General features: G+C 40.9%; 1 protein-coding gene across 1 annotated transcript in view; it reads left to right on the forward strand.

The window, feature by feature from the left end:
- Positions 1–2336: 2336 nt before the first annotated feature.
- MYCBP2 (MYC binding protein 2) overlaps positions 2337–17075 on the forward strand; it is a 377400-nt gene continuing 362661 nt past the window's right edge. Inside the window, exon 1 of the mRNA XM_037800441.1 lies at positions 2337–2844. Coding sequence (XP_037656369.1) covers positions 2543–2844 — 302 coding nt within the window. The 5' untranslated portion in view covers positions 2337–2542. The remainder of the gene's footprint in view (positions 2845–17075) is intronic.

The following is a 17075-nucleotide window of genomic DNA, read 5'->3' on the forward strand; positions in this document are numbered from 1 at the left end:
GGAAACGCTGCCAACCGCAGTAGAAACGCCACCCTCGATACCTAAGCATCTGTGCGACTCTGCGCACGCCTAGTTGCACCGCTCAATGACATCGGATTTTTTAGGAAGTTATCCAGTACCGGGTTTTGAGTGTATCCAAAAGTCTCAGGAAAGGGCCAGTCTGGAACAGAAGGAGACGGTCAAGATTGAAGCGAAACTAAGTAAGGAGTGGAAGGAACCCGGAGGCCAGTGCAGCCGCATGGGTTAGCCTCCTTTAAACTGTCAATGAGTGCATATGGCAACATCTAAGCCTGCGCTGGAATTGTTTCTCTGTGCATACTTCATTTGTTCATTCATTCCTTCATTCATTCAACCAATATCTCTCTCTCCTACTTAAGGCTAGACTCTGCTAGGCCCTGGGAATGTAATGGGGAACAGGCACTGGCACCATTCCCATTCTTATGGATAAATCTAGTGTGTTTTTTTTGTTTGTTTTATTCTTTGTAAGTGTTACCATTTGTGGAAAGCCATGTGCCAAGATGGAAAGTCAGGGATGCTTCAAATCCCCCACAATCTTATGCAGTAGATATGACACAGAGGAGAAAATATTCCCAAAGTCATACAAATATTGTGTAGCAGAGTTGGGATCCAAATCCATGTCTGATTTCAGAGCCTTTTTTGCTACTCTGTTGAATCCCAAGATTAATGTACCCTTGCAGACCATAAATCTGCACTTAACATGAAGCTGCCTCTACACCAGTGATGAGGTTCTCACCCCAGGCTAAGGGGCACTTTCTGTTTAACACTTGGCGTTGTAACTGTGCTGAAGCATCGGAGGATTTAACCTAACAAATATGCATTACATACCTACTATGTGCAAGGTTCTATACTAGAAAGCGAGGAAGACACAAAGATAAACCTGAAGTTCTGAAGAAGCTTGTAAGATAGTTGAGGAAACAAGACAAGTACAAGGTCTTTTTAACAGGGCTACTCACAGTACTAAAATAAAATACTTTGATTTCCCATGTGTGTGCCTTTGACTCTAAGCTTTCATCATCACATTTCCAGCTATCTTTTTTATCAAAAATATATCCATCTATCATTCAAAGCCTGAGATAAAATGCAGTTGCAGCCTTTCAGCAACCCACCTCCCACAAAAGCTAGAATTTACTTCCTCACTCCTTGTTTGTACTTCTCAAAACACTAAACTGGAATTATTATTATTATTTTATGAGAAAGACATTCAAAAAAAAGAGGCACAAAAATAGTAAGTAGAAGGCTATAGTGCCAGGATAATAGGACTTAGAAATGGATTTGTTAGGATCATAAATTAGGCAAACTCTTCCAATTGAAAGTCAAAGTGATAAAATTATAAATCATGGGGCATTTGTGTATACACTTCTAGAGAATTTCTTAGGAAGGGTTTAGTAGAATAGCTTGGAACAAGGGACTCAGAGAATGCTACACTTTTTAGATGGTAATGATAAGATCTTTGGTAGATATGACATTTTCAGGAGATATGCAGGCTTATTCACAATTATTGTAAGCCAGGACAGAAAAAGATAAGCTATTTAGTGACAACTGTCAAAAGAAAAGGGTGGATCCTTTGGTGAGTGATGAGAGTTAAAAAGAATATTTAAGAAAAATGCTACTGTATTGTGATTTAGTTCTGATATAAATGTCGAGAAGAATTTAGGAATGAATGTGGCCTTTGAATACTCGCCTATCTGTGAATTTTACTTACACAGAAAAAAAGAGAGTGCATTAGATTACTATCTGTCTTTGTAAATCAAAGCCATTTTAAACGGACTTAAATTCTAATGGCAATAAATCCAAAATAAGATCACCAAAGGGACTCCTAATGCGAATGGCCTTCTCTACCTTGAATTCTGAATTAACTAGCACTATTGACAGTACATCTTCATGTTGGCAGCACAAACTTTGGGGAAAAGTAGGAGGCGTGTGTAATTCTTATTTTCTGGCGATGGGCACCTTCCCTCTTTCTTTCTGGTACTAGTTCTCCCACCTGGAGGGAACCCCATTACCTGAAGTTGAACACCGGTAGCTGCTAGTCTTCTCAGCATTTTCATTACTTTCCCTCAGGCTGCAACCAAAACCCGAAGTGGATTTTCTTCATATTCCGCACCGCTCAACCACCCACACCCAAACCCGGCAGGCGGAGGGAGAGGTGGCAGAGAGGGGGTGGGGAAGGAAAGGGGCTTGAGCTAGTGAGCATGTGCAAGGAGTGGCGCATGCTCTGTGTAGCTAGCAGCTTCCCATTGCGGATTGCTCCGGCGGTGGCAGCGGTGGTGGTGGTGGCAGCGGCGGCACCGCCTCCTCCTTGCACTCTCGGTGTGGCGGGGTTAGATGAGCGGCCCCAGTAGTGGCGAGGGCGGCGCGGGGGGGAGGAGGAGGAGAAGGAGAAGGAGGAGAAGGTCGCTGTCTTTGTAGTCTCCCTGCTGCGGGAGTGAGAGGCCGCCGCCAGAGCCGTCGTCGTTGGAAAAGGGCTGTGTGCGCGCGCGTGTCTGCCTGCCCGGCCCGCGGGGAGGAGACGGCGGCGAGGATGATGATGTGCGCAGCGACTGCCTCCCCTGCCGCCGGCTCCTCGGGGCCCGGCGGGGACGGCTTCTTCCCAGCCGCCACCATCTCTTCCTCCCCGGCGCCGGGGGCGCTGTTCATGCAGGTTCCCGAGGGCTCCGTGACTGCCGCGGGGCTGGGGCTGGGGCTGCCCGCCGCGGACTCCCGGGGTCACTACCAGCTGCTGCTGTCAGGCCGAGCCCTGGCCGACCGCTACCGGAGGATTTACACAGCTGCGCTCAGTGACAGGGACCATGGTGGCAGCGGCGCTGGACACCCGGCCTCCAGGTGCGTCTCCAGGGTGCCCTTCCTTGCGGGACACGCTGCGTGTTCGCCTGTGTGTTTGTGTCTGTGTGTGTCTGTGTCTACTAACATTTTTACTGACGCAGAGACGCTTATTGACATAGGAGGGTGCGGTGTCTGCAATTTCTGCTGTCTGTGTGCGTGTGTGCGTGCGCGCGTGTGTGTGTCTGCCTGCCTATGTGGGAGGTTAGGGAGGGTAGTGTGTGATGTTGGAAAAGGTGATAGTGCAGGTCGATTATGACACGTGTGTGTGTGAGTGTGTGTATGATTAGTTGTCGAAGAAGGGGGAGGGATGGCTATAGAGTATGAGGATAATACACGAAAAGAATTTGCAAGATTGGTGAGGGTGGTAGCATTTTCAGTGTCTACTCTCTCTCACCGACCCCCCAAACCCCACTCCATGACATTCCATTTTCCCTTCTAATTCCCTTTTAAAAAAATATCTGCCTTTCTGTAAGGGAGGAGTGGTATAGGAAAAGGATAGTGTCATATTTATGGGATAAGTTTCAGAGAATCAGGCAGTCATTTAAGCATGACCTTTCATTTTAGGAGATTCAGGAATAAGGGATGCAGATAGAGTTATGTGCACTGAAAGGTGTCTGATAGAGATTCTTAAAGCTACATTTTGGTAACTGTGTTTTTTGGTGTTTTAGCGATGTGGTTGCAGCTGCTCTTGTGTTGCCCCATCGACCATTTCCCTTCATCTTCTGTTCTATTTCCTCTGTTAATTATCTGGGCTTTGGAGTAGTGAGAGTTTTGTAGGGAAAAAAGGAATAGCTGAATGGAAGAACTTCAGACTATGTCAGCTGGTATAGTGCTCAACTGTACCAGTTAGAGAATTTGAGTAGCTCCTAGATCTCTTCCAGTTAGACTCACTGCATCTTCAGCTTCTTTGGTGTACGAAATGTTGTCACTTTCATTTTCTTTTTCTTAACGTGTGGGTTCCTTTTTGCTAAGAATTCTCATACTGTTTTCTTTTCCATGTCCTTCCATGGCTCATACTCTGCAGGAGGGTATCTGATTTGTTTGACCAGCTTGGGTTTGACCCTGGTAATTGGGAGATGGCTTCATCTTTTTTTTTTTTTTTTTCCTCACAGCTTCTTACAATACATGAGTAAAGGATGGTAAGATTTTTCAAACCAGTTAAAGAGTTTAATATATTTATTGAATTGCTGGATGATAACCAGATGTCTTTCTTTCCTGTCGATAAGAGGCTAGGCTATAAGCCTGGCATTTGTTGTAGTTTTTCAATATATGTTGTGGCTTATTCATTGGAGAGAGTTGTAAAGATGGAGCTTTTTTCACACTTTTTCTGGATAAACCATTCTTCTCATTTCTGTAATAGTTTGCAAGCTTGGGCTCATGAGTACTTGTATCATGTAGATATAAATATGTGTAACTACCCTTTGCTATCTAAATTGATAGTCAAAATTGGACAAGTCTTTTTCTTGCTAATTTCTATGAAATAGCACAAAACCTCATTAAACAGTTTGCTCTTATAGTTAGGTGGAATCATTGGTACTTGTTATAATTGATCTGTGAGTTTATAAATTATGATTATGGTACCGTAGGTACTTCTTTACAAACCCCTCTCAAAGACTTTGAATTCATTTTAAATGTTTTCCCAGACTTAACAATTTGTGAATTATAGTCCTGTTTAGACTTTCTACTATTATATAATAATAATATTTCTTTGGACGTGCAACTGTATTTTAGACAAAATTAATATAAGTTAATCATGTACATAAGATTTGTGAATTACTTTTTATTCTTTGGTACGTTTGTGTACAAGCTGTCAATTAAAAATAGTGAAGAATTAGTTCAACTATTTCAAGAAATTCTCATGGAAACCAGCCTTAAGTTGCCTACTATTGCTTTTTCCTGGTTCACAACATTTTTGCTTATTGTATTTCACATTATGTTTTCTAGGTTGTAGTGTGTCACTACTCTTTATTGAGCATTTGATTACGAATTTAATCACATTTCTTATTAAAGATGATTGAGAAAGTGGTGGTGTGATATAGTCTCTGAATGAAAACATGTAAAGTAATCACTTATGTAGATGCACTGGTTGAAGTTACAGGAGACAATGAGATCATTCAGAGACAGTTAATGGAGCAAGAATAGAGATTGAAGACTAGTGAGAATCAAGTTTAAAAGTGTGAGAGAAGAGAGACAGTGAAGGAAGCCATAAAAAGATAACAGAAAATTAGGAAGCAAGCCATGAGACAGTAGAATCTCTGGTCCTAAGAGAGTTATTGAAAAATACCTCAAAGTGTTAAATGCTGAAGAAAGTGAGAACACTTTCCAGGTCATTGATAACTTTTGAAGTAGTGGTCATAGTAGAGGGATGTGGTGAGGAATGAATGGGAGGCCCTGGTGTAATTTGGGGGGATGCAAGGATATTTCAGTTTGGGAGGGTAGATGGGATGCTAGCCATAAATGAAGATAGAGATATTGAAGATATGATTGAGAGGGAATAATTGATAGGGAGAGATCTCAAGGACAGGTTTAAAACCACAGGTGGAGAGGTTTGCCATTGAAAGACATTAGGGACTTGTCTTTCTTTAAGATAGATGGGGAGGAGGTAAGTATTTGTAAATATGAAGACTGGTAGTTCATTGACAGTAGGAACCATATCCTATTCATTTTGGTAATCTCAATGTCTAGCACAATTTTTAGCCTTCATTCTGTGAATATCAAGTGCCTACTGTGTGCCAGACACAGTTTTAGGTACCAAAGATATAGCAGTGAGCAAGATAAGATTTTTGCTCTCTTGGAACCACTCTAGTGCAGAGAAATAGACCAACTTATAAATAAACAGATGACTTAATTTCAAGTAATCTCGTAAGTAGCTATGAAGGAAATAAAACCAATATCCTGTGATAGAGTAATTTGCACTGGGTGCTAGTTTAGATAGGGTGGTCAGGGAAGACATCTTGGAGAATTAACATTTAAATTATACCTAATGATGAGGAGGCAGATCTAGAGCCAGAGTGTCTTAGGAAATTGTAAGTGCCTTGAGGTGGGAACAAGCTTGTTGTGTTCAAGGAACAATAACAAGAGTGAGTTATCATTCAATTTTGAATGAATGAGTTACTATAGATTACGTGGAATCAACTACTTTGATGGGATTCTAATGAAGTGGTTGGGCTTGGACTTTGAAACTAGACTGGTTTTAAATTCTAGCTCTGCAGCTTGGTAGCTGTGTGATCTTGGATACATTGCATAACTTCTGTGTGTCTCAGTTTTCTTATATGTAGAATGGGCATAATTATAATGGGGATTATTTTGCAGGTTAAATGAATTAATACAAGTAAAGTGCCTGGCACATTGTGTTCTATTAAATATTAGTTACTGTTTTCTGCTGAGAGTGAGGGGGCAGATGGGATTTGGGGAATTGAAGAGACAAGGTAAAGTATGCAAATAACTATCTCATTTATTTAATGACTGAATAAATGTGTTTTTGTATGAATGAGAACCAATCAAGTTTAAAATATTCACTTGAGAAAGATATTGAACAAGGAATGCGTAAAGGAATTTTTGATCAGTTCTGAGTGTGAATGGCTGTGTAACATTGCACTTGGGAAGCACCATAGCACAGTGGTTAAATGCTGAGAGATCTGGAGGCTGACTGCCTTAGTTCCAATCCCTTTTCTACCTTTTTCTATCTCAGTGACTTTAGGCCAATTAATTACCTTTTTTTCCTCCCTCTGTTCCTTTACTTGTAACCTTATATGCCTATTGAAAGGATATAGTGCCTGCCTGTGCTAAGTACCCATTAAATGTTATCTGCTGTTGTTGTTATTCTTAGAATCATATATTTAAAATCCCAAGCCATGTGGCATTGTGACTTTTTCTACTCAAAAGGGAATGGAGGAAACTGCCAGTTGAATTGTTTCATGGTTGAACTATGCCTGTAGGTAGGTCAAAGAAAAAAGAAATTAAAAAAAAAGAAAAAAGAAATTAAAGAGTTTGGTGATAATGATTGACCAACCATATGGTAAAAAGGAAAGTAATGCCAGAAGGGTATTGATAGACTGGGAGATAAAGAGGAGTCCTGGTATTTGGGTTGGGAAGTGGTGAAGAACAAGGTGAGTGAAACAATGGGGGAGATTGTGGTTAAAATGGAGAATTGCTTTTCTTTAACCTAACCTGCCTAGTTCCCTCAGCTGCTTTATTTCATGTTAGAAATGGTATCTGTGGCCATCGTTCAGATGCATGGGATTTCTATTGTAAAAGGGCACTTAATCCAACACATGTTCAGGGATTACTATAAAGATTCATAAGACACAATTTCTACTCTTAAATTTATTGTCTAGTTGGTGGTAAATGATAAAAAGGCAGATACTTACAAGTGTGTTAAATGTAATGACTAAGAAAGCATAGCCTATTGTGATAAAGGGATGGGATTCTGGACTGGGTGGAGCAAAGGTATGAAAGCACAGTTTGTGTTTAGATAATTGTATGAATTTCATTAGAGCTGGAAAGTGTCATGAGGATGAGGAGTGGGAATTCATTCTGGGAATGAAGGTGTTAGCCACAGGGTAGGGCACCTTGAACAGCAAGGTGGATTACATTTATTCAGTAGATACTGCTGAATTGCTTTGAGCTATATGAGATATTACTGAATGAGTGTTTTAGGAAATGGTGTGGGATTGAATCTTTTTTTTTTTTTTTAATTCAGTTTTATTGAAATATATTCATAAATCATACAGTCATCCATGGTATACAATCAACTGTTCACAGTATGATCATATAGTTATGCGTTCATCACCACAATCTATTTCTGAACATTTTCCTTACATCAGAAAGAATCAGAATAAGAATAAAAAATAAAAGTGAAAAGAGAATACCCAAACCATCCCCCCATCCCACCCTATTTGTCATTTAGTTTTTACTCCCATTTTTCTACTGATTTTTTTTCAATTTTTTAACTTTGTTTATCAAAAAATTAAAAACAAACAGGCAAACAACAACCAAAAAAACCCCACAACATTTCAAACAAAGCAATGGATTAAGGAAAACAAATAACCTAAAATAACTACTTTGCTTCCAATATGTTCCTACCATACCCAAAGAAAATTAATAAACCATGTCCAAACAGAGGAGTAAGAAAAACAAATAATCTAAAATAACTACATTGCTTCCAACATGTTCCTACCATACCCCAAGAAAATTAACAACCCCTAAGAAAACAAAGGAATAAGAGGAAAAAAAAAACCTAAAATAACTCTATTGCTTCCAACATGATCTTACTATAGCCAAGAAAGTTTACAAAACATAATCATTCCTGAGCATTCCCATAACATTGAGATTACCCTCCATAGTTTATCTGTTCTTATTAGATTATCATTCCCCCTCCACTAATTGGTATCTCTAGGTCCCCTACATTCTACAGTATAAAACATTGTACATTTTTCACAGAATTCACATTAGTGGTAACATACAATATCTCTCTTTTTGTGCCTGGCTTATTTTGCTCAGTATTATGTCTTTTTTTTTTTTTTTTTTTTTAATCTTCATTTTATTGAGATATATTCATATACCACGCAGTCATACAAAACAAATCGTACTTTCGATTGTTCACAGTACCATTACATAGTTGTACCTTCATCACCCAAATCAGTCCCTGACACCTTCATTAGCACACACACAAGAATAACAAGAATAATAATTAGAGTGAAAAAGAGCAATTGAAGTAAAAAAGAACACTGGGTACCTTTGTCTGTTTGTTTCCTTCCCCTATTTTTCTACTCATCCATCCATAAACTAGACAAAGTGGAGTGTGGTCCTTATGGCTTTCCCAATCCCCTTGTCACCCCTCATAAGCTACATTTTTGTACAACTGTCTTCAAGATTCATGAATTCTGGGTTGTAGTTTGATAGTTTCAGGTATCCACCACCAGCTATCCCAATTCTTTAGAACCTAAAAAGGGTTGTCTAAAGTGTGCGTAAGAGTGCCCACCAGAGTGACCTCTCGGCTCCTTTTGGATTCTCTCTGCCACTGAAGCTTATTTCATTTCCTTTCACATCCCCCTTTTGGTCAAGAAGATGTTCTCCGTCCCACGATGCCAGGTCTACATTCCTCCCCGGGAGTCATATTCCACGTTGCCAAGGAGATGCTGAATTGCCCGTTTTATTAGTATGTAGTGGCCTTCTTGGTCTCTCAAAACATCCCTGCATTTGAAGTCTATTTTATCTGAGATTAATATTGCTACACCTGTTTTCTTTTGGCTGTAGCTTGCATGAAATATTTTTTTCCATCCTTTCACTTTCAGTTTCTTTGTGTCCCTGTGTCTAAGATGAGTCTCTTGTATGCAGCATATTGATGGTTCATTTTTTTTGATCCATTCTGCGAATCTATATCTTTTAATTGGGGAGTTTAATCCATTTACATTCAACGTTATAACCGTGAAGGCATTTCTTGAATCAGCCCTCTTATCCTTTGGTTTATGTTTGTCATATTTTTCCCCTCTGTCTATTAATATCCTTTATTGTACCCATACTGAATCTCTTTAATATTGAACCTTTCTCCAAGTCTCTCTGTCCTTTCTTTGTTTCTCTGTCTGTAGGGCTCCCGTTAGTATCTGCAGTAGGGCAGGTCTCTTGTTAGCAAATTCTCTCAGCATTTGTTTGTCTGTGAAAAATTTAAGCTCTCCCTCAAATTTGAAGGAGAGCTTTGCTGGATAAAGTATTCTTGGCTGGAAATTTTTCTCACTCAGAATTTTAAATATATCGTGCCACTGCCTTCTTGCCTCCATGGTGGCTGCTGAGTAGTCACTACTTAGTCTTATGCTGTTTCCTTTGTATGTGGTGAATTGCTTTTCTCTTGCTGCTTTCAGAACTTGCTCCTTCTCTTCTGTGTTTGACAGTGTGATCAGTATATGTCTCGGAGTGGGTTTATTTGGATTTATTCTATTTGGAGTTCGCTGAGCATTTATGATTTGTGTATTTATGTTGTTTAGAAGATTTGGGAAGTTTTCCCCAACAATTTCTTTGAATACTCTTCCTAGACCTTTACCCTTTTCTTCCCCTTCTGGGACACCAATGAGTCTTATATTTGGGCGTTTCATATTATCTATCATATCCCTGAGGTCCATTTCGATTTTTTCAATTTTTTTCCCCATTCTTTCTTTTATGCTTTCATTTTCCATTCTGTCATCTTCCAGGTCACTGATTCGTTGTTCAACTTCCTCTAGTCTTGTACTATGAGTGTCCAGAATCTTTTTAATTTGGTCAACAGTTTCTTTAATTTCCATAAGATCATCCATTTTTTTATTTAGTCTTGCAATGTCTTCTTTATGCTCTTCTAGGGTCTTCTTGATTTCCTTTATGTCCCGTACTATGGTCTCATTGTTCATCTTTAGTTCTTTGAGTAGTTGCTCTAGGTGCTGTGTCTCTTCTGGTCTTTTGATTTGGGTGCTTGGGCTTGGGTTATCCATATCGTCTGGTTTTTTCATATGCTTTATAATTTTCTGTTGTTTTTGGCCTCATGGCATTTGCTGAACTTGATAGGGTTCTTTTAGGATTTGTAGACCAGTTGAAGTCCTTATCTCTAATTTATCAGATCTACAGCTTCGTGGAGTACACTTTCTCTAACTAACCAGCAGGTGGCGTCCACGAGCCATCTGTTGTCCACAAGCCAGTTCTCCCCTGCTTAGCCTTTTTGGTGAGTGGGGGAGTGAGTCTTGTGGGGTCCAATTGGTGTACCAAGCTTGCGTGTGTAGTTGGTGTTGCCTGCCCTGTATATGGGGCGTGTTTCTGGGCAGTCAGGGAGGGGGGGTGGCTCTAACAATCAAATCTCCCTGGTGATCCTAGAGTTTTAAAGCTGCTGCAATAGTCTAATCCTTCAGTTCAGTCCTGCCACAGTTTGTCTCTGCCACTGACCCACAAGTCCTTGGTATTGGCGTATGGCTCCTGAGACTTGCAAGTGGGCCCCTCTTCCAGGCCGTGCACCCTGGGTCCTCTGTTGAGGGATGACTGTGCTATGTCACAGGTGAGTGACGTCCCCCCAGGGCAGTTCTGGGCTGCTGGGCTGTGTAGGGAGGCTCCCAGTCTGCTGAAATGATGGCTGAATGGGGCTTTGTTAATTCACACTGCTCTACCTTCCCAACTCTGGGACAATCAGCTGAGGTTGCAGGGAAGGCTAATGTCCACGCCCAGTTTTGTGGTGTGTGCCTGTTATTTGAAGCACTTCCGTCACACTGGGTTGTCTGGGGCAGTTCTGGGCTATGGGGCTGGCGATGGGCGGGAGTGTTTCCTGTCCACCAGGATGATGGCTGTGAGCGGACACCCCCCTTTTCTTGGGAAGTTGTGGTGTTTAGTGAATTTTCTCAGCCACTGGATTATTGCGTTTTGTCTCAGAGCTCTCCTAGTTCTGCTCTTGACTTGACCTGCCCAAATAGCAAGTCTTTGAAGCTTTCTGTATTGGGCTTCTTAGAGTAATTGTTTTAGAAAAAGAAAAAAGGATTAAAAAAAAAAGAAAACAAACAAACAAACAAACAAACAAACAAAAAAATGGGCCCTCCTCAGAGATCTAATGGGTTATTGAAATGCTAAGAGACAAAGCAACCAGGGCCATTAAGGAAAGGTCCACAGGGCAGAGTGATCAGCTTTTCTTCAGGATTTGCATATGCGCCTCAGGGCCCTTCCCCTTTCTATGTTCACCAGAACTCCAAAAATCCTCCGCTTTTATTTTGGAGTTTTTTGTGTTGTTGTTTTTCTATGCCTGTCTCCTCTCTGCTGGGCTGGCTGCTCTTAGATTCTCTGGTGTCTGGTCTCAGTCTATCTATGGTTGGAGTTTGAATCAGTAGAATGAGTTTCCGATAAGGGCTGCCACTGCAGTTCTCCCTTCTCCTTCCTGGAGCTGACAGCCCCTCCTCCCCCGGGACTGAGCCTGGCAGGGAGCGGCGCGGGTCCTCTGGCTGCAAAAACTTACGGATTTCACTGATCTCAGCAGTTCCACGTTTTCATGAGTGTTGTATGAAGTATGCCCAAAGTCAGATTGCTCTGTGGTGTCCAGTCCATGCAGTTCCTGGCTTTCTACCTACTTTCCTGGAGGAGTAACTAAAACATACAGCTCACCAGTCTGCCATCTTGCCCCGCCTCCGGGATTGAATCTTTTTATGTGTATTTATATTTGTGGATAAGTAGTAATTTTCTTCATATGGCTATTACACCTATGGAATGCTATATAATGTATAAATATTAATATTCCCCTAGCTGTTAGGAATGTTGGTGGTTAAAATTCCAAGAATTGCCCTCATCCAAGAGAGTTGCCTCCCCCGAAGTTATGCTCTCTCTCCAAGAGCTTCCTGCACTCAAAGTCAATTCTGTGTTTTTGGCCCTTTTGCCCTAACGCAAGACAACTTTGAAGGTCCTTCCTTACTGCAGAACTCTCCATGGGATTGGCTGAGGCTTTCCTGTGACTTCATTGCAATTCATCTCCTTCCTTTGCTTCCACGCACTTGTTGATTCAGAGGTTATTCCCCAATAAACTTCTGATGTGAAAAATTTCCATTTCACAGTCTGTTCTTGGGAACCCTCCCTAAGACAATTGGTGCCAGGACTGGTCTGAGGAAGTAGATTTAAAATGAGATTTTGGAACTGGATTATCTGCTGGCTGGCTGGCTGACAATGAGAATCCCATTACTGGTGGTAGATGGAGCACTGACAGCCCCGGCATATGCTATAGCTGTGCAACTGTTAAAACTCTCACGGGTGATAAATTGGAATGAGATTCCTCTGGAAGGGAATGCACTGTTGGATATAGTATAGTCTTTTGAGAAATTCAGGGGAATTATTAATTGTAAGGATAGAGTAACCAGATGGCCCTTGTTGACTGACATTGATAGATTGTAGAAAGACAACAAAAGACTGAAGGTAGTTAATTGGGGCAAAATGTGAAAGTCAGACAAATTCTTCAGCAGCATATAAAGGAACTCATATTTTGCAGCAGTACAGAAAAAGCTAAGGATTAGGCCCAAGATTTAATTTATAAGAGTAGCAGAGCATTGGGGAGGGTCAAATTCTCAGCAAGTGTACTATATCAGGGTCAGTACTCAGGTTGGGAAAGAATGGGATCCCGACCCATAGGATGGGACATCTGAGTTGATGCGCTTTAAAACGTGGAAGCTCTCTGTTACCCTGAACTCTGAGCCTGCAGAAGTGGCCCAGTGCTCCTGGTTAGAGGCTAGTTTCTGCTCCCCTCCTTGCTTGAAGACTATGCAGAGACCTCTGCTTTGCAAGACAACATATGTGCTGCCCTTTCTTTCCCCCCATCTACTCCTCTCTCCCCTACTGGTTAATCAGACGAATAACTACAGTTAAATTGCAGCAGAACCTACCAGGGACTGTTGAGCCTGCTGAGGGAGGAAAGAGATGATATATATTTATGTACAAACGCATATACACATACAGTGTGGGTCCCAAACTGTGTTGAGGCACCCAAAAGTGCCCAGCAGACACATAGGAATACCATGGGATATTTAAAAATTTCAAAGGAAACACAGCAACATCTGTCATGAACTACTAGCTTCAGGTGGTTAATTATTTTGACATTAGGCACACTACATCACTACATTCCTTTTGATGATGTCTTATCTTTGTGAAGTTGGATATTGGGCCATTGCTGTGATACAAATCAAGCACTTATTCCACAAAAATCAATGTAGAACAGGAAGGGAACAGGAAGGGTGGTGTTCCAATTTGATTCCAAGGTTTATGAGTTTATGCAGTATGCAGCGGTCACATGTGTCCTATTAGTAGGTAAATTTGGTTAAGAATGAAATAAAATATAATTTTCTTTCAATGTATATGTATTATATTTTCAGATGGCTACTAATTTGTTAGGACATAAATTCTTATTAACTTATTTGGATCTAACTACCTAACAAACATTACTGTTAGGTATTTCATTTGGCCTACAAGTACCTTAGAAAAATTACTTATGATGGCTGTGCATGGGCCCAATGACAGGCTCCCACTCCTTAGTGTTGATCTAACAACTGCTGCTGCTGAATGTCCAGCCTGACGGCAATGGTGAGTAGATACACCACCATCCTTGGAGGAGAACAACTAGTCCTTATGCCCTAGAAAGGACTGCAGTTCATTTTGACTGGATTTGACACAAATTCTGAGTATGAGTTTGCCTTTCCAGCTTGCAGGGGCTTAGTCAGTACCTTTTTGAGGGCTTGCAGAGTGTTTGATCCACCAATACAGAGTCCCACGTAGCATTGTATCAGACCAAGGGACCCACTTTATAGCAAAGGAGGACCCATGGGATCCCCTTGTCCCATCCTGCAACGATACCACCCAGAAGCTGTTGACCTGATAGAGCATTAGAATAGTCTTTTGATGGAATAAGCAATGGTGATATCCTGGAGCTTGGAGATGATACCCTGCATGGATGGGGTGTTATCCTCCAGTGTTCTGAATAGGAAGAATAGGTAGAAGTAGGAGTGGTTCCACTTACCATCACTTTCAGTGATCCACTGGGGAATGTGTGCTTCCCCTTTCTGTAGCTTTCAGCACTAGGGGTCAGAAGATCTTGGTTTTCAGAAAGGAAACATTTCCAACAGAAGACACAGCAAGAGTCCTGAGTTCTTTAAGGACTTTAAGTCCTATGCCACCTTTAAGGTACAGCTCCTGCCTGGTCTTGGGATTCCTTTTCATTTTGATTACCTGGAGGAGTAGGGCTGCTATTACACAATGGAGCGTGGAGATTTGACACACAGGTGATCTACTAGGGTTCTTGCTACTTTCTTGTCCAATTTTTATTTTTTAAATGCAGTTTTATTGAGATACATTATACAAACCATCTGAAGTATACAATCACTGGCTCACAATATCGTCACATAGTTGTGCATACATCCCCATGATCAATTTTAGAACATTTTCATTACTCCAGAAAAGAAATAAAAGTAAAAAAGAAAACCCAAATCTTTCCATACCCCTTATTTGTCCCCTAATTCCCCCCTATTATAGACTCATAGTATTGGTATGGTACATCTGTTACTATTGATGAAAGAATATTATATTACTGTTAACTGTAGTCAATAGTTTGCAATCAGTACTATTTTCCCTATACACCCTCTATAATTAATTCCTTGTAATAGTGTTGTACATTTGTTCTAGTTCATGAAAGAACTTTTTTATATTTGTACAATTAATCATAGACATTGTCCACCACAAGATTCACTGTGTTATACATTCCCAACTTTCCTTTTGGTGACATACATGACTCTAAACTTCCCCTTTCCACCACATTCACACACCATTCAGTACTGCTAATCATTCTCACAATAACGTGCTACTGTCACCTTTATCCATTTCCAAACTTGTAAGTTCAACCTAGTTAAACATTCTGCACATATTAAGCAACCACTCTCCATGCTTCACCCTCATGGTATATCCTGGTAACCTATTGTTCTGGTTTGCTAATGCTGCCATTTTGCAAAACACCAGAAATGGATTGGCTTTTATAAAGGGGGTTTATTTGGTTACAAAGTTACCGTCCTAAGGCTATAAAGTGTCCAAGGTAAGGCATCCTAGGGTACCTTCACTGGAGAAAGGCCATTGGCATCTGGAAAAATCTGTCTTAGTTGGGAAGGCATGTGGCTGGCATCTGCTTGCTCCCAGGTTGCATTTCAAAATATCATTCTCCAAAATGTCAGCCTCAGCTTTCGACAGCCATTTTCAAAATGTCTCTCTAAGCTGCAGCAAGCTCTTTCTGTCTGAGTGTTTATATAGGACTCCAGTGGTTAAATCAAAGACCCACGCTGAATGGTTGGGGCCAAATTTCCATGGAACTATTCAATCAAGATGTCACACCCTAATCAAAGGTGTCATTCACAGTTGGGTGGGTCACATTTCCGTGGAAACACTGAATCAAAAGGTTCTAACCTAATTAACACTAATATGCCTGCCCCCACAAGATTGCATTAAAGAACATGGTGTTTTGGGGTACATAATACATCCAAACCGGCACACCTATATTCTATGTTTTATGTCTATGAAATTACATATTATAATTAGTTCTTATCAGTGAGATCATACAATATTTGTCCTTTTGTGCCTGACTTGCTTCACATAATGTCCTCAAGGTTCATCCATGTTGTTGCATGCTTCAGGACTTCATTCCTTCTTACTGCTGGATAATATTTCATCATATGCGTATATCACATTTTGTTTATTCCATTCATCTATTGATGGACTCTTGGGTTGCTTCCATCTTTTGGCAGTTGTGAATAATGTCACTATGAACATCGGTGTGCAGATGTCTGTTCACATCCCCGCTTTCAGATCTTCTGGATATATCCCTAGTATTGGAATTACTGAATCATAAGGCAAGTCTATACTTGGCTTCCTGAGGAACTGCCACACCATCCTCCGCAGCAGCTGAACCATTTTACATTCCCACCAGCAGTGAATAGTGTTCCAGTTTCTCCACATCCTCTCCAACACTTGTAGTTTCCTGTTTGTGTAAAGCACCCATTCTAGTAGATGTGAGATGGTATCTCATTGTAGTTTTGATTTGCATTTCCCTAATAGTTAGTGAAGCTGAGCATCTTTTCTTGTGCTTTTTAGCCATCTATATTTCCTCTTTGGAAAAATGTCTATGCATGTCTTTTGCCCATTTTTAATCTTCTTATTGTTGAATTGTAGGATTTCTCCTTGTTTATTCTTGACGGTCAGCCACCTGGACCAGCAGAAATGCCAGCCAAAGATGAAGGGAATCGAGAATGGATAGTACAGAAAATGGTGTCAGTAGCAGTTTTGGCATTGAAACTATCTGTAGTGATGAAGACTATGGTTTATCCCACTTTTCTTCCTCTTGAAGGTTTCTGCAGAAAATGAGACCAACCTGAATTCTGGAGGAGCTATTTCCAGAATTTAAATGAAGCAAGTGAATCCTAGTGGTACAATAGGTGGACGGTAGTGAATGCTATGATGTGGAAGCCAGATTCCTTGTTCAGGTCTGAGGTGTTCATTCTCTGGCTGCTAGGAGCATTGGCTGGCTGAAGACTCTTACCTGAGTTCCTGTCTCAGTCATGCCCCATTCTTGGGGGCAGTTTACATAAATTGGGTGATGGGGGTATTTAAAGGCCCTTACTTCAAGGTAGGGCCATCATAGCTCTAGAGCTCCCCAGGGATTGACTGAGGTCTTTATTGTAATTGCGTCATTGTTCAACTCCTCTCTCCTTCCTTCCTCT

This window comes from Choloepus didactylus, chromosome 12 (genome assembly GCF_015220235.1).
Source record: "Choloepus didactylus isolate mChoDid1 chromosome 12, mChoDid1.pri, whole genome shotgun sequence".
Classification (NCBI taxonomy): domain Eukaryota; kingdom Metazoa; phylum Chordata; class Mammalia; order Pilosa; family Megalonychidae; genus Choloepus; species Choloepus didactylus.